Source organism: Lepidothrix coronata, unplaced genomic scaffold, assembly GCF_001604755.1.
Source record: "Lepidothrix coronata isolate B3197 unplaced genomic scaffold, Lepidothrix_coronata-1.0 Scaffold7, whole genome shotgun sequence".
Taxonomy (NCBI): domain Eukaryota; kingdom Metazoa; phylum Chordata; class Aves; order Passeriformes; family Pipridae; genus Lepidothrix; species Lepidothrix coronata.
Window position 1 is genome coordinate 10,434,991 of NW_016690187.1, and position 21,086 is coordinate 10,456,076.

A 21,086-nucleotide genomic window follows, 5' to 3' on the forward strand; every position below is an offset into this window, starting at 1 on the left:
TCTATGCAACCAAACCCAGCCCCTACTGATCTTCAGAGTAAGGCCAGGGATTTTTTTCCAGCATCTCTACTCTTTTGGCAAGAAAGCTGGAGGATTTCCCCTCCCCTCCCTGCAGAACACAATTCTCTCCATTCTCTCCAGCAAGGATCTAAGGCAGAGCAGAGCAACCCTGACAGTATTTCTAAAGGTCTGTGAGTCATAGGAAGGGCAAAAGTCTGCAGAGACTGTGTTTCAAGAGCAGAGAATCTTGTTGTGCTGCAGTTTTCTGAGAAGATGAAGCCTCTGCAGTCTCAAAATGCCCCAGTGGTGCTTTGCCCAAGTAGTCCTAAAGTACCATCCCTTACAGGTGATGCTGCAAAAATCCTTGAATATCAGGACAGTGAGTCAAGTGGTGTGACTCCTCATTGATATCACTGAATGTACCAAGACTGTCCTTAGTTTTTTCAATTAAAGTTCTCTTCTCTTACAAGGGGACTCTATTTTCTATATCATGTGATTCCTTTTCTCTGTGATGCTTTAGCAGCAATAGTTATAAACTAAACCCAGAAACAATTGGGAATGCATTCTATCTGAATGGGAATATGCATATTCAACTAGAGTAGTGGCAGCACAAGAAGCTGTGTCTGTAAAAAAAACCTGACAGACATGGAAGCAATTGGGAGAACTGTTAGGTTAAATCAGAATACGTTCATTCAGTTTTGAGGTTAAAGGTCCCTAGAATGTACAGATTTGAAAACATGCCAAATGTGACTAAGTTTTCACTGAAAGATGACAAAAAAAGCTGTACAGACTACAGAATTAGTGCCATAATGTTCAAGTTCCAGTGTCTCATCAGTAATTGCATACTCTCTTAACCATAAATTATTATTACAAATGTATATTTAATGTCCTGCTGTTAATGTCTGGCCCTTTAAACTGCACAGTCCGCTACTGTGAAATGGAAACATTTGTTAAGAGGGGATAAGTATATTTGATAAATTACAGGGATTAACACGATCCTAAATTAGTAGAAGAATTTAGCTTTTTTAATATTTATTTTCTTGATGCTGCTCAGTTTTTGACAGTAGAAGACATGATAGTTATATAAATATACTTCAAACAGAGGATCATCTCAGGGTAGGAAAGGCATCTTTTTGTTCTTTTTGGTATTTAAGCACTACATTTTCAGACATTGTCAGCCCAGCGTTACTAGCTTCACATTCCCTCTCGCTTCTGGGATACCACCACCTAGTGGCTGCCGGATGTATCGGAGATCGCTGCTCGGCAAAACCCACCTACGCTGCACATTCCAGAGATAGTTGCAAGCAGATGTGAGAATGTGCTGTCACTCACCTTCAAACAAAACGCCAGAAATACTGGCAGAAGGCCCATTTCAAGTGAGGGTTACCTGGAAAGACGCAATATGGCTTCCATGTAAATTATTAACTTTTGCATCAGTCAGTAATCGACAAAAAGCTGGAGAAAATTGTACCAAGATTATGAATCTCAGTCTGCATTTTACCTAGTTTGCTTTAGGAGTGAAGCCCTAAAGTTGAGTGCAGGAAAGAGGGCTAAGAGACAAGGACAGAGTATGATGGGACATATACACAGTCACTACTCTTTTGTTTACAAAAGCCTCTTTGTGGAAAGTTAAGAGAATAGCATTATCTTTCTTTCCTGAGCAGAGATGAAGCAGCATTGCCAGCAATACCTTCTGTTCTCAGCCAAACCTTTCATTTATCTTGCAAGCTGCCAAAACTAAACCTGGCAACAATCTGATTTTAGAACACACAGGCCCCAACACAGGATGTGAGTGCCAATTATATCAGACAGCTGGAAAAAAAGAGCAAAGTTACAAAAGCTTTTGAAAACTAAAAATGACTTAAGGGCTTTAAGCTATTCTTATAACACCATGCACAGGAGCATATGCACGATAATTTTGTTAATGGGATGTCCTGTACCAACTTGACAAATGCAGACAACACTCAACTTGCTGTGTGCTCTTCACAGAAAAGTAAATGGTCTATAACAGGAGAGAGCAAGCATGTAAATAGGACACAAGGAAGGAATGTAAGAGACCTAAAACCATAGTGGAAATACACCAACATCATAACTGTACACTACTGCAATAAAAAGTATCTTCTTACTGAACCTTTTATGCATCTTGGGCAAAATACTCAAGTTGAATGCTGCTGCTACTGAAAATACTTGTAAAAGGCCAGAGGAAGATGAGTTTGCATGAAGACATCAATGTTCTGATTTAAAAATAGCAATAAAATAAAAAGTATAATAATTACAATAATTGAGACTGATAGCTGGGACAAAGCACCTAATCTGTTCTGGTTTGACAATAGTTCCAAGGTCTAAAATGGCTAGTAAAGAGGGGTGTGGAGGCACATTTGACCAGATGTGAGCTTTCTTTCTAGCTTTGCTGATCAGAATCTCTTTTATCAGTTTAACACAGATTCAAACATGAGAAGTAGACACAAAGATTCTTTGTTCCCCACTTGGGCACAAACCAATTCTTCTCCATCTTAAGCTACACCCCCCTCCATCTAAACTTGTCATAGACGAAAGGAAAAGCAGATTTCTCATTGGATCCTCACCTCTCAGGGACCTCTAAAAGTGTAATTTGAAGGGGGGTAGTCCACAGCCTTCCAATTACAGGAAAAGAAAGGAGACACTGTAACAGGAATCTATCCTCTCTGGTATATAAACACATATTTTGCTATAAATTTTACATATGCAAAGAAAGCTCCAACATAAATTTTTCTCCAGATGTTCTTTTTCTACATAGAAATCTCAAGAGGTTAAATGCATCACCAAAGTCTACAACTTGGCTACAAACAGTTCAGAAATCCAAGACAGAGAGCTGCTGCACAGTCACAGAATTGCATCTACAGGCCATGTACAATAAGCCTACACAGTACTAACGCATGTACCACGAACTTCTACCTAGAAATACAACCTTATTTGTATATATCAGATTACAATAATTTTGCAGTCTAATACAATCCACTGTATTTAGATTATTCCTTAGTATTACATCTTTTTCTTACCCGTTATGAAAAAGATACTTAAAGAACACAGAAATTATTGAGAGAAGTGTTAATTTGTTGGCTTGTTTGTATTGATACTGCAGAATTATCATTTGTATATGTTACTGTCATTCTGGTATCTATCTATGAAGTAACCAAACTTCATCTTCCTGTTTTATTCAGCTATAGATCTGGCACTTTCACGTAAGTCAAAGTCAACAAGCTTTAAATCAACAGAATTAATTCTAGCATATTAGTATGTTGTTTTCATAATTTGTAAGAAACTATGTATTGCATCAATGCTTCTAAACAGATGGATATTACCTCCAAAACACCTTGATCTACATCACATGATTTATGAACTGTAAGACACGGTACACAAGAATCTATCAGCTGAGTACTGATCTTAGTAAAGGACTAAGAACTAGAAACTCCTGTATTTTCATCCTACTCTGAGAATGAGTTCTTGCCCTACATGTCAGATAATCTCTCCTTCTCCAGAGTCAGGGAAGAATCTTGCTGCATGGGTGTTTTAGAAAAATTCATGTCACATATTAAAAAAAAACATATATCATCATGTTTTAGATATGTGACTTTAGGAGCAGAGCTGAAAAAGAGTAATTTTTAAAAATTGTCCAGCAACAATTAAGAGTTTTAGAGTAGTAGGTAGCTGAAGAGGTTACTAAGTTAGCAAAGCTGTGCAGAAATTACCTGTCTTTGTTAATGGGCTAGAGAACAGCTGCTGAAGAAGTTTGTTCTCCGAAGTTCGCAACACCACCACTATGTCAGCAGGAAGAGTGTCTCTGTTCTTCTCAAGGAATGCACTGGCATCATATAATACCTAGTGTGGGAAACAGAATCAGAAGATTTGCCAAAAAGGGTTACCCAAAAACTACTATGTTCCTTAAAATGTGAATAATCAGGATGACCAAGTAGACCAGTTATCTTGTATCCAAGAGGCCAATGAATTACCTGTGAAGGACTTAAAGGTGTACTACAGCAGTGTCTTCAGAACATAAACTGGCTGTATACAGTACCTATACTCATAGCATGTCATTGCACATTCAACTGGATTAAATGGCTTAAATCCTGCTGTACTATGCTTTGTCAGGACAAACTATTTTATGCACATTGCAATATAACAGAGATACTTAAGTTGATCATTTATATGTGAGGTAAGAAATGGTTCTCAGGTGGTTATTATCTATTTGTTGTCTGCAACAAATCTGTAATCTCTAAGTAGACCTGCTGGAGGAACAGGAGTAAGTTGGACATCTAGGTACATTAAAACAGGCTTCTTGCTGCAATGAAAATCATATTAGGAAAACAAAACATTACCCTATTTCAATTATTTTAACTGTTTTAATTAGAAATTAATGCTTGGCTACTTGTATTAATATAATCAATATGAATACATATATGATATATATAATATAATCAATAGAATCAGATAATTTTGCCTTTTTTTTTTTAATTGCAATAGTTTCTTAGACCTGTTTTATTATCACTAGCAATATTCCTCTCTAGCCCAATTCCCCTGGAGTCCATTAGTTTACACAGAAACTGAATGTTGTCCTTGCAATAGAGTACTGACCAGTAGTGTTTTTATTACTTGGCCATTTGGGTATAAAGAACTAACTAAATCTGTGTGAATTCTGACAGTTACTCTTACCAAGACAGAAAGTTGGACAGAATTTACTAGAATATATCTTAAAATTTTGCAGTTTATAATGAGCTAAAGATGAGATTTCATTGACTGCTACATAAAACATGGCCATTTCAGTTTTGTTTATAAATAAATATTTGGGCCTGAAATCACAAGCAAAGCTCATGTTATGGTGAAAACTGGAACATTATTCCCCACATAAAACAACATGTGAATGTGAACAAAAGAACTTAGGTGTTACAGAGTACAAGGAAACATCTGTACTAGCAAGTCCCAGTCTTTCCAATGCTCTCTATCAGGTTTTAAGTTCTGTTACAGATACTGGTTTACATTGCTTTTCATCTATATACTTAGATACACTCTCACACAGAACTACTGTGGCATTCACACGATGTTAACAAGCACGTAGCCTGTTCCGGCTCCAGAGAGTTGCTCCTTTGAAGTGACTCTGGTGCCAGAGTTCTTGCAGAAAAAAGATGGTTACTGTCTACACAATTTGTGCAAGAGCCCTAAGGATAGGTTCTAAAATGGACCGCTACACATGAAAATTTTATTATATATTCTATGTTTGCATAAACTTTATTATATTTTCTATTAAAATGAGGAAAAAAACCACCATAAAGCAGAAACTCTGGATGAAAAGAAACAATGACCATACCACCGCTATTTGAACCAAATAAAAATCACATGACCTTACCTTTCCAGCATAGTGCTGAATACCAAATGACAGCTCTACTCCTTTTGGTCTCCAAAAGTATTTGCATCGTAAGTTATCTTCAAATTTATCTAGAGATTGAGAAGAAACATTGATTTAAGTGACAGAGTGATTAACTATAACCTTCATCCTAATTAGTTTGCTAAGTTGCTTCTCAAGAAGTCAGAGCTGCTATAAACACATCTATTATCAGATTGCTCAGAAATATTTGTGTGCCAGCTTCTCTACACTTTTTCCAAGCTGTCATTTCTGAATGGAACAGTTCATTCTAAACTAGCCCAGTAAAGTTGTCTTTCAAACACCACTGTGGATGGTTTTGTGCATGGAAAACTATTAAATAAGAAGGGCTAATGAGAAGATGTGACAATTTCTCATATTTTGATATGAATTTGCTTATGCATATACAGGGTTTGGGGTGAGTTTATTTTAATTATGTACATTCAAAACTGTGCATATATCACGCTTGCTTAAATGCATCTTCCCTATCTTTCCCTCTGCATTCAATTAGCTTTGTTCATCATGTTTTAAGGATATGTTAATGTCTTCAGTCTGGAACTGTGTCTCATTTACCTTTGGACTTCTACAGAAAAAGAGGAGGCTTCTATACAAAAGCTCTTCTAAAGAGACTTTCTGTTTCCTGTGCCTACCTCTAAAGAACTGACAGAAAAGGAAACTCCAACTTCTGAGAAAAATGTCTTTTATGCCCTGTGATATTTTGTATGCTCTTTAATATTTTGTAATGAAGTTAGTGTTGTCTGTCCAACACTGAAAGCCCAGGCAGCAACTTGTGTCAGGTTTTTCTTTCTATTAACACTGAATCCAGCTTGTATTTAAAGCAAAAATAACTAAGTTTGGAATTTCAGGGGGTTGGAACAGAGCAGCGGAATTAATGACTGTCTGGCACACCTGGAGAGGGCAAAATATCTCTCTCACTTTGCTGTCTCCTTGAGGGATCCTGCTGTTCTGTGTACAGATCAGCAGTAAAGCTGATCAGCACTGGACCAAGGAAGGTTCCTCTGACAGTAGAAGTTCAGTATTCAGTATTAACTGATTTATGTGACCCACAGGGAAGCAGACTACTTTAGTATACAAAGGAGGAGTGGAATGAAACCATAGTACTTGTTCAATCTGTGACTTGAATTCCAGTAAGCTCAGCCTAGCAGAAGTAAAAAATCTACTATATGTATTGTGCAATTTAATAGGCAGCTGTTATTTTCCTCTGACTAACAGCTTGAGTCTCTGCTGCACATTCCACTGAAGGAAATATCACAGGGAAAAGGTCAGCTCTAGCAAATAAAAGCAAGACAACAGTTTTAAACATAGCATGCGCTGCATGGTTTTAAGGTTGGCACCAAAATTTGTTAAAATATATGTAAAATATGCATGAAGGCAGGGAAATATTCAGCCAGATGGCACACCAGAAATAACACACACTTCCTATTTATGATGAGATAATCTGGAATAAAGTAGTATTTTCTAATTGGATAAACATGGGCCTAGGAGCCTGGGAGCTCTAAATTTTACTTTCAACACTAATGCTGCTCACAGGGTGGTCCTAGATACAAGATTCTACTCTGTCTCAGCCACCTCTTCAGTAAATGGGGATAAATACTGCTTGATACACCTCACGTACGAGGACAAGACACAGGTTATTTCCTTGTAACACTGGAAAGACAAATAAGCTCTTGACACATGATATTTAAGATAACTTTTCCAATATGAAAAGGATAGAAAACAAGTAAGCAGAGAAAATTATGAAGCACAGTGAAAAATGAACTTTAGAATGTCAACTAAAATGGCACAGCCTCATCAGGACAACTAGGCTAGTAAAACTTCAACAACAATGACATTCTGCCCTCTTACAATACATTTGTCTTTTCACAGAGTTTTTGTTTGTACATACCAACTAAAGTTAGGTCTGTTGCCTGAGGAAATCGACTTTCTTCATCTAGCAGAGACAGGAGACCCATGGGTTTCTGAAGGAACATATCTAGAAGAGGACGGTTGTCCTCATACTCCACTGTAGTTGCATCAATTCCCTCGCTCTGATACTCCATCTACAAAAGTCATCAGCACAGTTTTAATATTTAACCAGTAACATTCGTGATGCATAGCAATATTCTATAAGTCTCAGCAACATTATTCACAAAACTTCAACTGAAAGATGTCATTATCTTGCATTTAAATCACATACCCATTTTATGGTTTATAAAGTACTCCTGAATATAGTCTATGTTTTAGGATGGCTGATTCAGCTAGAACTCATCAGAGCTGAATTTACCTGCTCAAGTGCAAAGATATGTTGATTGAAATAAAACTGGATCTGTTCATTAGCGATATTTATGCACAGCTGTTCAAAAGAATTTCTTGCGAAGTTCTCAAATCCAAATATGTCTAGTATCCCAACATTCATCCCACTTTCAGCATTGCTGCATGTGAAAATACAAACAGAATTCATCATGGGCAACACCATGTTAAAATAAAGACAAACATGGTAACTAGGATTGCATAATTTATTTACTCTGCTGCAAAAATCACAGGAAAAGTGTGTTTGAGCCTAAGACAACTTGTGCATTTGTTCAGCATTCTTAAGACTTTTGTTTTCCACTTGCTTCTTGCAAATTGCCATGAAGGTGGCAGGAGAATCATAGGTACAAAGTAAGCCACATTTAGCAGCCATATTAAAAGAAGTGGTTTCATAGGCAGATCTCAAATAAAATTTGTCTGCTCCTCCAGACAGTCAAAAGGTGTCAAGTTTTAATAGTATGTTTCTGCTATACTCATTCAGAAGGATAATTACCAAGTCTGTTCCTGCTACAAGCTGGACTGTCAAGAGCCCACGTGAGAACTGAAGTATGACAGTCACCACCAAAACTGGATATGGATGAGAATGTGTCTATATGACACAGTGAAGTGCCAAGTAGAGATCTCAGATCAGAGGCATTTTCACATCACCTGAGGGGTTTTCTTGTTTCTAAAATCTCTACAGCTGCTCCAAAAGATCAAACCAGCCAGATTAGTACCTGGCAATGAAATCATAAGGGTGCACATAGTTTCTGTAACTATGAAAAATAAAAAATCATCACTTACATCTCAAGTAGCAGCACAATAATAATCTGATATCTGTATTTATTACTAAAAAAACCAAGATCTGTAAGGACTGTGAATACATACTAAAGTTTTTCAGTGTACTTATCAGACTTTTGTATGATTTTCATGTTCAATATATAGGAAGCATCTTTTTAAAGAATTATACAGCACTTTAACAACTCAATTTCCATTGACTTCAGTAGCTAAATTCTACTTGGGTCTTTGAAAATGATGGGATTAATGTCCTGGAAACAAAATTCAGTATCACAGCATGAAAGCCATTTTGAAGCCTTAGTCAAAATAAACACAGCACCCTTTCTGCAAAATCAAAAATATACAAATGGATGAACCCATCAGACATATGCACAGTAAGTACACATGATTCAGTGATGTGTAACTTGCCATATATTTTTATCTGGTTGAAGCAGTGTATTAATACGATTTACAATCCAGCTGAAGAGCCGGCCATAAAGTGCTTTAGACATGGCATCTCGCACGTCAGCTGCTTTGTCCACGGTGTTTGTTCGGATAATAGTCTCCCCCCGTGTTACAACACAGTGGGAGGTTAGGGCCTCTTGAAGTTCTTCTGACCCAATACTTAGTAGTGCAGCAGCTAAAAGACAGTGGAAAAAAGATACACAACTGTGATTATGCAGTGGAAATCACCAGCATTGACCAACTGTTACCATGAGTTACAGATTCTCACAAATACAGTTAAATTGCATTTACAGAACTGACAACATTAAAATGTATTTACCATTATCTAAGGCTTCTGGGTTGGGAACCTCACTTTTATCCGTTTGGTGTTGTGAAGAAATGGCAGCAAACTCAATATTTCCAGTATTTAAGATTCCAGTCAGAATTCTGTACACTGAGTACACTTCCTGTGAAAGATGACAAGATGCACTTTTAAGGAATCCAATTAGATATACAGATCATATTTAGGCTATGACAAAAAAATGCAGGCACTGGAATGGCTATTAAAGCTCATAGCTTTCTCTGAAACCAAATTCTAGAAGTTCAAGTAAACTCTTATTTGCACAGAAAACAGTGCAATACAGAATTGCCTGAGTACCAACCGAGACCTCAGGCTGCTCTTGCCTTCTGAGTGTGTGGTTATTCTTTCAGGGTTCACTTCTGTCATAAAAGAGATTCTGTGGTGCAGGTGTGCATCCACAAAACCAAAAGGCAGCACCGGAGGTAAGTTTTTATAAAGAAGGTCAATAATGGTTTAGCACCTGGATCTCTTACCTCATCAGTAAATCCTATAATTCTAAAGCAATGCTGAATCGCTTCAAATTGTCTTCCATAAGAATCTTTAGTAACAATATCATGCATTACTCTTCCAGTTTCATTATCAATATATCTAAACAGAGTGGGAGAAAGAAAACATCACACTAACAGATACGTCAGTATGACCTCCAGTGACTTCAATGCAAGTACCTCAGTAACTGGAAAGAACATTTATCTCAATATCTTCCAATTATACAGTTTGGTGCTAATTCATATGAAGTTTTTGCTTCTGTTGCATTAACTTTTACTTATCCTTTGTTAACATCTATTAGTGTTCCCAACATTTGACACATATGCCCTCACCCAATACAGATCAGAAGCACACAGAGTACAAACACCAGTTAAAAAACACAACTTCAAAACATATTCTGGGTTATTGCTGAATGTGAAGCATTATGGTAAGAAATTCATAAGGTGGGCTGTTCTCATTGAATGTATGTCAGCATATCTACATAATAATGAGCTTGATTCTTCCTCCTCCTGTTTTAATAGTTCAACTTCTCAAACAAACACAAATAATGGAATGCCTCAGTGTCCATCCTCTTCTTTCCTTGGGAGGATTAAAAAAGGTCCTTAAGAGATGGAGAAGGATTAAAAGAGATTTTAAGGCATCATACTGAAAGCAAGTGCTGATCAATAGCTAATTACAATGAGCAGTTAAAACAAGTGAGTAATAGTTACCTAGGAGGCTTTTTATCAGGAAGTCTATATTCAGAAAGTTTCTTCTGATGATAAAGGCCAGCATAAATATAATAAAATATATGGAAATTTTTCTCTCCCCTGGAAAAAAAAAATCCTTTTAAAGCATCTGTGTTTATTGTTGTGGCATCTTGTACAGTGTAAAAGTAGTTCTTATAATGAGCTCACTGAAGCAGGTAGCAAATCTCCCACTTGTTTTAATGGTTTAGGATCAGCAACCGTGAAACACAGAAAACCCAGTCAACATAACATTTCTCCAAAGAATGGAGCGGCTCTGACTTCCACTCCAAAAGAACCTGACTACTCTTGTTGTCATAGCACTGTACAAAGGATTACTGCTTTAGCAGAAGATGAGAAAGCATTTAAAATACAGAATTTTTGATAATTAAATCAATCCAAACATTATATATATGTCGAAGGACAAACAATTAATATACCTACACAGCCTGTTTTATGACCCTTGATTTTTCAAGGAGATATTCAGAAATCTTTGCCCCCATTACAGCTCCTGTGGGTGTAAACATCATTTCCAGATATTTTCCAAAGCGACTTGAGTTGTCATTGATGGCAGTGCAGGCATTCCCAAATGCTTCAACCAGAGGATTCACCTGAAGAATTTTCTCACGCAAAGCACGGTTATTGGCCTTGACAGAACAGATACAGATCAGAATAATAATTAAAAGAATATAATGCTTACCCACAATTCAATTCTTGCTTCAGAAGCATAGAATCCTCTTCTCATGCTTGTATGGACTTAGGTACTGTGGCAGGAAGAATGTACCTCAAGGTACTGTGTTAACCTTACTACTTACATAACAACAGGTCTAACAAATTGATGAGGAAGTCTCCCACAAGTAGGAATATACAGATTCTGCTTTCTCTGCAATTGTTCTACCTCTGAGGTGTCATATAATTAGTTAGGAGTACCAAAACCATAAAAAACCTAAAGACATCTACTTAAGGTTAACCTTAACATGCTTGATTTTTCTATCATTTTGTGCTCATAGCATTTTTGTAACATTTAAATGTCTAAGAGCTTCTAAGATTAGAGCCATAGTAAGATCTGTCATTGTATAAATAAACAATGATATACGTGATAAACGCTGTACATAACTACCAGTACTGAACACTCAGAATCCAGCACCTACTCTTTAAAAAAATATCAAGTGGCTTGGTGTGAGTCACACTCATATCTTAATTCAGTGCTCTCACACATGCATGATTATTACGCCCCTAACTCAAGTGGGACAATTTACGTAAACAGCTTTAAATATTAAAGATTAAATAAAGCAGAAACTGGGGTGGGGTTGGAAGGACTTGTTCACAGTTTTACATAATTGGCTAAGAAATACCTTTCCCAAGAAGGTCAAATGTTGGACGATCAGATGGGCACTTTCTGTCTTTCCAGCACCACTTTCCCCACTGATGATAATGCACTGAACACAAAAAACAAAACATTCAGGTGCAGAGTTCACCACATGGTCAATATCAGCCATTACCACTTTCATCTGTTACTTCATGTTTAGTACCAAAACTGCGAAATACTTTAAGGGTCAACCCCCTTCTGAAAGGAGAGATCAGCAAAGACTCAGTGCAATAATTTATTCCCTAGATTACTAAAATGCATCTCACAATGCCTGATAGCACTGCGCATGTGTGAAGCAGTGACTGAATTTCTAAGGGCTAAGACACATAAATGAGGGACCATGTCTACAGACATGACTAACATTTATGTGGTTTCTCTCAAATGCTTAAAACTCAGAAAACTGCCACAGCTCAATTAATGTGCTTCTGAGCTCACTGTATTGACTTCATATGAATTAACACGTATCACAGCGTACAGCTATTTTTAATACACTGACCAAAAGTTTGCTCCTAAAAATAATCTTAAATAATTACCACTGCGTAGAGAGGCTATTCTGTAGGTGACTCTGACATTCAAACCAGAACAGCAAACTAGCATCTAAACATTTCAGAAAAATATGCATCTCTTCATTTCATGATTCTGGGAGGACATATCCACCTTCTTCTTGGGTCAGCAGTCTTTCACATATGGTATTTTATAGGCTCTCCAAATGGATGCCAGATTCAGAGACTAGCTAGAATGGTCTAAATTCTCTGCTCTTATGCTTCGTGGACAAGATGGAAGTAGAAGCCCAGTACACCTAAAAGGCCAGTTCACACATGAACACTGAAGTGTGAACACTTCAGATTATAGAGTACGAATTCTAACAGTACTCATTATTTTCCCCATTTTCCTACATATTCTACAGATCACCAGTACAAATATTAATCTATTTAAGGTACAGTATCAACAGACATATAAGTTGCACAGATATACTTGTTTTCATACAAACACCTGAAAATTATCTCCATGACACTGTGAACATACGAGATTCTTGGCTGGGAAAAGATACAAGGTCCTAATACTTGATGCAATGAAACTTCATACAGAACTGAGCTATGTGAAAAGATTTGAAAGATGCAACCATTATGTGGTGGTACCTAGTGGTGCCTGACAGCAGGTGCAGGGACTGACTCTACATAACGTGTGCAATATGACATTTGCAGATCATTTATTTGCTTCTTGTCAGGTATTTCTGCTCTTGGAAACAGGTAACACATTGATGGATTTACAGAGTTACACTATTTAACTTAATTGCCTTTGTGTGATTAGGGAAGTTATGTATAACAGTTTACACGGTTGAAACCTATGAGTCCTTGCAGAATTGGTCAGAACGTGACTTTCACTTCAGGAGAAATATTAAGACCTTAAGCCACTTTTCAACTTTCACAGGAAAAAAACAAGAGAAAGCTCAATGTCTAAAACAAACAGAATCAAAACATTTTCAGTCTGGCTACAGTGTTTATCTAATGCAGCTTTACTTGAAGAACCAACATAACACTGGCCAGGTAATGGAGATGAACAAGTTCCTGTAATACTTTGCAAGCAGCAAATAGGAAACTGATTTAGATCTAAATGAAAATTGTTTCTTAAACAGGTACAAAACATACACTACTAAAGATGTACAAGGCCTGATGAGCTGAAGTCCTTACTAATTTTTTTCCTCAGATAACAAGTTCTTACATAACTTACTCTACATGAGAATTTGTTTTCTTTCATGCCTCCATCAAAGAGCGTATACGTCATTAAAGAAGTACTAATCATCTCTCAGGCCAGTGTACTTCCACATACTTAGTAAAGCTCCTGTTTTCATCTTTAATATTCCTTTTATTTGTCTTCTTTTCTTGGCATTTTCTGACTGCATGCCTTTTATTATTTTATTCTGCTTTTACAATTTTAAAAAAGCATTTTCTATGAATTATTGTGCAACGTGCAGGGTAAAATCACAGAGATTTTATAAACAAAAATAGTTATCAGCCCTCAGTACTCATGTACATACAGCATATCAAATTAGAAAGAGTACAAAGTTATAATCTTAAGAATGTAATAAAATCTTCTACAGCATGGTATTTTATTCTCATTAAAATTATTGCTAATAATAATTAGATTTGTGTCCTTATTATGTTTATAATAGATCCATCCATAATATATTTTACTAAAAAATGAGATAATGGTTCCTATTTTTTGTGACTTAGGGTCTTTTTGAAACAGAAAAGTGGTTCAAACTCTCTTAATCTGCTATGTCATTGAGAACCTCCTATTTTACACAAGTGTAAATTATTTAAGTACCCAGGGCAAGACAGGCCTAGGATCAGTGTGCAGTAACATTCTGCAGCTGGTCTTAACTGCCAGGACTTCATGAATGTCCAGGAAACTATATTGGTCAGGTACTCCTATCATCCTATTTGACCTTTAAGCCTCTTTTATGTCACTGTGTCTTCTCCAGAATTCCCAAACCTGACTGGATTTCTACTCTGGTTTTCCTGTTGTAGGAATAAAAGGATAAGAGAAAAATTTCCCAAAGTACAACATAACAGAACATTAGCCACAGCCATGGTGCACAGTGGCAGTATAATTAATATGGAATCTAAACCAAAATGAACAGATTCTTACCTGATCCTTGCTGAATGTAACCATGCTTTGGTAGGCAGCATCCGCAGAGGCAAATATGTGGGGGGGATTTGATGAACGCTTCACACCATGGTAAAGCTTGGAGAACTAAATTTAAAGAACACACAGTAGTCTAAATACACAATTTAGCTACATAATTAAGAACTGAAAAGACAACAGTGACTATCTTCTGCCTGTTACACAGAGGCAGTTGCCTATTATAGCAGAGAATTTCCACTGATTCACCTGGAAGAGGAGTGGTAATTCTTGATACTGCCCAACTTCCAGAATACAAATTACAACACCTAGAATGCCCTCTGACATTTCCCATATAAGAAACTGAAAAGAACTGTAACACAAGGAACAGAACTTCAAACACAAACCTTCAATAAAGGAAATACACCAAAGAAACTTCAAAGATAATAGTCAATCTGAAATCTCACTCCTCTACCTGCAGCCCTGATTGAAGTACCCATGGAGACTAAGTAATTTCTAGCTCCACCTCTCTTCATATTTGTAGGGAATTAAACTGCCTCTATCTTTACAGCATTTGATTCACTTGTTTCTTCTAAGCCAGAGCTGATGGCACAGGACATTTAATAGTCAGAGAAATTCTTCAGGAAGCAAAAGCCTCAGCATGAGGAGGTTCACATAACCACTTCGCAGAAGAAAGCCCTAAATGCTAGACAAGAGGCCCAGCTGGGGCTAGGGTGACCTTCATCTGTACCATGGAAGTTGTGCCATCAAGCAGAAAGGAATGAAATAGAATGAGACCAAATTTAAAAAACAAACCAGAGCAACACAGATTTGTAGCCACACTGTTCTGGAAGAAGAAAAGGCTGAGGTTTAGTCTGTACTCCTAGCTTCCATCATTGCTTAAGAGTTTTAGCCAGTGGTGTTAACACAAAATGTAAAGTTACTACTGTCCACAGCTTGGAATCTCTCTTACCTGGGGAGAATAAATGCTGAGATTCTGGAAGGGGTTCAAGGCTATTAAAATGTCTCCAACATAAGTATAAATCTGTAAGTCAGCATAGCGTTTTTGCAGCTGATGGATAATTGTATCCTGAGAAGATTACAAGAAGTTTGATAAGTTATACAATATTTTTCCCCTTAAGAAGATTTTTGTAAATATACTGAGAACACTGATTAAGAAATACTTATTGTAAGTATTACTAATTATTTTTCAAGTGCCAAAACCGCATAACCAAATATTTTCAAAATTCTTGCTAATGCCATAAAACTAAGTTAAATGGCAACTCTTTATTGAAGATTAGTACATATTTTGTTATATCAGCCTGCAAAGCAAACCTTCTGAAGGGAAAATGGATGTGCACATTATTGCTGTACTTCATAGTATATTTCCATTTCATTTTTTTATTTGGCCATGAAACAAGGATTAAATTTTAAGTAGTTGTAAAAGACTGTTTTAAACAGGACACTACCACAATTTAGTATTATGTCTTTTTCTTGATGGCATCTAATTTAAGAATCATCAACGCAAAAATTTACAGATACTCTGCATATAGGTGATATAGCAAAATAGGAAATTGATATTGTTTTATCACTTTTTATCCAAGAGCTGTAGATAACATATTATTCTACATAAATAATCAATTTTAGAAAAATAAAATCACATAAACCTAGATCTTTATGACTAAATTTCACATTTTAGGAAACTCACAAAAATAATTTAAACTAGCATCAGTCATAATTGAGTTCTTCCACAAAATAGTATTCATTGCTACTATTTTTATGCCACTATATGGAATATTAATGAAGTGACGGTAGCAGATCGGCCACAGGAGAATCCCCTTTCCATGGTGAGATAAAAGCTTGCAAGAAGAAACTATTTTCATTCTGCTAAGAGGGGCCTAAAAAGCAGAAATAGGCAAAATGTGAAATACAATTGTCAGAAACTGCTACTCAAGACAGTACAGTACCTCATCTAGAACTTCTAGATTTACCAGATCATCATCTAGAGAGTACTTGTCAGCTCCATCCACATGGTAAGGTCTTCTAGTATGTATTCGTTCGTGTCTGGAAGTTTGTTAGTAGAGCACCAGTGTTACAAAAGTGTATCAAAGACAGCAAACATTAAGAGGTAATGAGAAGTCACGAGGGACTTTTTGTCATGCAGAAAACAGACACATTCTCTGAAATGCATATTTTTGCTTGCAATATCCTTTTATAAAAGCAATACATGAGCTTGCTGTCCACTCTAATATGTGCTTTCTCTTTCACAATATATAACCTACCTATCAATGCTCAGCAAAGATTTATCTGTAGACTTACTACTCTTCACTCAGACAGTACAGCATAAAAATATTCTCCCCCTTTCCCTTACCTCCTTGGTGTAAGTTAATAAACTACTACTCTGTTTAATTAAATGTTCCCCCCACGTACCCAGTCAAGAGTATTGTCATCTAAAGAAGCCACAAGAAGCAATAAATAGTATAAAATCTTACTGTTACCTTAGTGTATGCCAAAGTGCCTCCTCAGATGACCCTAGATCTGGTCCAAACCAACATTTTTGAACCACAGCTGCCATCAGACTCTAAATTGTATGGATGTTCAGTCAGCTTGTCCCCAGAGATTTAAGCCACACAATAAGCAGCAGAGACAAACTGTCACATAACCCCTTTATAATCAGATTATACTGAAGGAATCTTTGAAAATGCTGTGTATATATTTTTAAACAACACATCATGGTGAAACGGGAACAAATCAAGAGGCTGTAACGTGTCCTCCACAGAGGGTGTGAAATATAAATGCTGTAAGCACAACTAGGCTTTTCTTTACAACAAACATAATCAAAGCATAGTAGAAGGACACCCACCGAGATACAGTCTGCATCCTGCTGTGTAACATTTAGCATTGATCCTCAATGACAGTCCTTGACAGATTGTTTCTGCATTGGTTGCCATGTAGAAAGTAGGAATCACATGGTCACACATCCCAAAACAACACTAAATATTATATCAAGTACTAAAAGAACGGTACGGTAACTGCGCAGGAAACACAGTTTATCTATAATGTTCAAGGTTAATATGGAGATGTAGCAGGTCTTTTTTCTATAATTCTATCTTCATACGCTCTTGGAATCCTCTTTCAAAAATTAACATTTAGGCTTTTGCATTTTTGCCCTTTATGTGCACTTCTACATTTGAAGCTAGTCAGCTTGCATTCAGTAAAGAGAATTTTTCATATCCAAGAGCTATTATATCATCAGAAGAATTATTGCATGGAAAGCCTTTAACAAAGGGGAAGGAGAAGAGTGTTAGCCATGAGTACAGCTTCACAGACAATTGCAAATCACATTTAAAGACCATAATTTTTTTATTTCTATTTGTATTAATTTTCCTTCTTTCCTTTTGGCTACTCAGTGAGTTCTGGAAAACTGTTCTGTAATGGTTTATTTGAATAATAACTAAATAAAACTGTGCAAACTCTTTCGTCAGCTAGAAAATGAAACAGTGGGAAGACAGCAGGTTTTGCTGACAGTCCCACTACATTCCCAGAGATGGTAGTTTGATTGATATTGTACATATGAAGAAATGAAAGAAGGACACAACAACACAAATAATAAGCTATGAAAGAAAAATTGTTACAGTGGGTATTATTTCCCATGGGTAGCATGGCAATCATTTTAATTTGTTCAAAGTTCCATTCAATTAAATTTTCCATTTTCTGGTCTTTGATTAGGTTGTGTTTTCTTTTTGGCTTTTTTTTTTAAGGGTCACTATATGCAAGAACATTACACTTTGCTAACAAGCCAGATCCTTGAAGGAGTAGGTATGCATGTAAGTACCCTACTGTAATACTGGGTTTTTTTAACTGTTTTTTCCCTTTCATACCGGAATTCAACCTCTTACTTTACAGAAAAATGCTGTTGTAAATAATTTAAATCATTTAGAGATGGGAGCACTCCCTGGTTTACAAATGAAGCAAACAGTTGAACAGTTGCTTCCCTTCATGGAGATGTAACCAAAAAAGCAACAGCTAATATAACTCATCTGTGAAGCTTTTTCTTCCTGGAGCAAAACATCACAGACACAATATTGAATTGCAACAAGCTGCAAGTACGGACATATCTACCAGAGGTGCGAGGTGGAGGGATAAGAAGGCACATTCAAACCTAAGCATGTCTAATTGCAGAATGGCTTTGTAAACTAATCTGCTATCTGATTGTGTATTAAACTCCTGCTGTTTGTTCTCCTTAAGTGATAAACGAATCAATCTTTTTTATTGGAAAGGGTTCCTTTTAACACTATATAAATAAATAAGGAAACTAGTTTTAGTCAAACATAAGTAAAACATATATACCTTTGAGCACATATTTTCTTGTGCTTAACTCATTTTCCTAAGTACATGATTAGGAAGAGGATATTAGGAGCATAACATCACATTAGCTTCAAATCTCCTGCTGGTCTCATCAGTTTTCTACTGACCCTATGTCCTGCAGATGCATTGACAGAGTGGAAAAGGAAAAACACAAACAGTAACCTTTAATTATTTCCACAACTTTACATCAGAAATATAATCTGCTTTTAAAATATAATAAAAAAATTCTAAAAAAAAGCAGAAGAAAACACCCTTAATTAGGGAAATAACTCTCAGTATGTTTTTTCTGTAAAAAGTAGAATTATCAGCCATTTTTTCAGTACAAGTTCTAAGCCAAAGGAAAATCAAAGGTGCTATATTTGCCTTAAGTTTCCAGCAATGTTCTGAATCAATCCCTGGAAGACGTAGTCTCTTCACTGTTAAAAGAACTGGCATAAAGGAACAGTCACTCAAGGCACCTAACTTTGTTACAGAATCACATAATGGTTTGGGTTGGAAGGGACCTGAAGCACAGCATAAGGTTTGTTCCAGAAATCTAGTGATGAGCAATGCCTGTTGAAAAATACTATCCTCCCAAGCACCTTCCCTTTGCCTTTTTCTTCAGGCAGGAATAGCTGGAAGGGACAGTTTTCTTGGATTTTGGAGGAGGAGCAAAAGGCGAGAAGCATTTCTCCCTGGGGAGAACAATTTCATGAAGATGGCAGGAAGTATTAATTTGTTCTACTTGTTGGAAAGAAACAATTTGAAAGAAAGTAACCTCTTTTTGCATTAGACACCAGTCACAGCAATAGAAGTGCACTGCAAATAGCTATACACTCATATATCCCCGCTATTAAGCCCATGATGGGAAAGAAAAAGCTAGATGGACCACACAGACTTCCAGATTGAAACATCGTCTTGCTGGCAGGTCCAACCTGAGCAACAAAACAACGCAGGCCAAGAATTTTTGCATTCATGGGGAAGCTGCTTCTCTGATCTCTCTCCTCTCCACCCCTAGCATTATTAGGGCCTTTACTTTGCTCTCCTGGTGCAGGTAAGCATTCATGTTTACTGTTCGGGTTTTTTTTGTAGGACTCACAAAGGAACAATTGTTTCTGTATTTGTCCTTCTTTATATTATTGGCAATTTTAAAATTAATTCCTGAATTTACAAGAAAAATACTCAACACAATGAGAAAGAAAAAAAGGTAGAATGTGCTACTGCCACACAGAGATACACAACCTATTTCCCATGCATTGCAAAGACTGAATTTTGCCCCTGTACATCAAGTTTCACCCTGGAGTAATATCTTGAAGCATGGTCATAATAGAGACATTGACATAGCCTTAATTACAACATGAATGCTGCAGCTATAGCAAAATCTTTGTAACTCCAGTAAAAACACATACACTATAATTAGAAGAAGGGTTACTTTGGGGGAGCTACAGTAGCTTTGCGATTTAGAAAAAAAATAATAAAAAAGGGAAGAAAGAGTTTTAAATTCATTTGCCTAATATTCATATAGATGAAGGCTGGAAAAATTGCATTAAATTACATTGTGTGTAGCATCAGAGGACTATTTCTGGTTCTGTTTCTGTTATTAACTCTGAGTCCAAAGGAAATTACTGGCTGGATGCAATCAAGTTCCTTGCAGTTAATTGCTTTCAAAACTAAATCTGAGCTGGCAGAGAAGCTAGATATCTGGTTGTAAGAATTACTTCCTTGGATGGACTGCTGCTGTAATCCAGCTGGCTAATAAGAAGGGGGAAGCTGCCAAGACACTGTAGCCTCATCCTAATATCTGACAAGGTAGCCTGAACATACCTGGCCTTCTCAAACTATTAAATGCTTAGATTTCTTTTTTCTTTCCCCCTAGGCTTCTTCAAGTTTGATTCTTCCTGATGTACAGATTCACATTTTATCCTTCAAAATGCAAGGTTTCATACCTGTCTGTTCCCCATTACAAAACCAAACTTTTAAATTGAGACCAGTAGCAGCACACTGACCCAAAATCACCCAGAACTGTAAACCCTGAACTCTTTACTGTCTACCTCAAACTTCTTTAAAACCATATCCATGAAAACGCTGAAATTTTTCATTCCTTTAAAAACTAAAACCAGAGGTCAGTAGAAGACCTTTTCTGATTCCTATGAAGAAGCCTATTTACAGACAGGAACATTAGAACCCAATTTGTAGAAAAACATTCAAGAGAAGAATGAGCCATGTCTGGAGCTGGCCTCTTCAAAGCTGCCAAAAACTGAGAAGCTT

General features: G+C 36.6%; 1 protein-coding gene across 15 annotated transcripts in view; it reads right to left on the reverse strand.

Annotated features, from left to right (window-relative positions):
- MYO3B (myosin IIIB) overlaps window positions 1-21,086 on the reverse strand; it is a 201,276-nt gene that overhangs the window by 91,003 nt on the left and 89,187 nt on the right. For all 15 annotated transcript variants that reach the window (XR_001878597.1, XR_001878602.1, XM_017838595.1 and 12 more), the window contains 13 exons: window positions 16,439-16,535; window positions 15,445-15,561; window positions 14,499-14,603; window positions 11,833-11,916; window positions 10,922-11,124; window positions 10,463-10,561; window positions 9,740-9,854; window positions 9,246-9,372; window positions 8,891-9,101; window positions 7,680-7,827; window positions 7,302-7,455; window positions 5,381-5,469; window positions 3,729-3,858 (listed from right to left, as the gene is read on the reverse strand). Coding sequence is in view for 13 of the 15 variants with exons in the window: in XM_017838595.1 (XP_017694084.1) it covers window positions 3,729-3,858; window positions 5,381-5,469; window positions 7,302-7,455; window positions 7,680-7,827; window positions 8,891-9,101; window positions 9,246-9,372; window positions 9,740-9,854; window positions 10,463-10,561; window positions 10,922-11,124; window positions 11,833-11,916; window positions 14,499-14,603; window positions 15,445-15,561; window positions 16,439-16,535 (1,679 nt within the window). In the remaining 2 variants the exon portion in view is untranslated. The remainder of the gene's footprint in view (window positions 1-3,728; window positions 3,859-5,380; window positions 5,470-7,301; window positions 7,456-7,679; window positions 7,828-8,890; window positions 9,102-9,245; window positions 9,373-9,739; window positions 9,855-10,462; window positions 10,562-10,921; window positions 11,125-11,832; window positions 11,917-14,498; window positions 14,604-15,444; window positions 15,562-16,438; window positions 16,536-21,086) is intronic.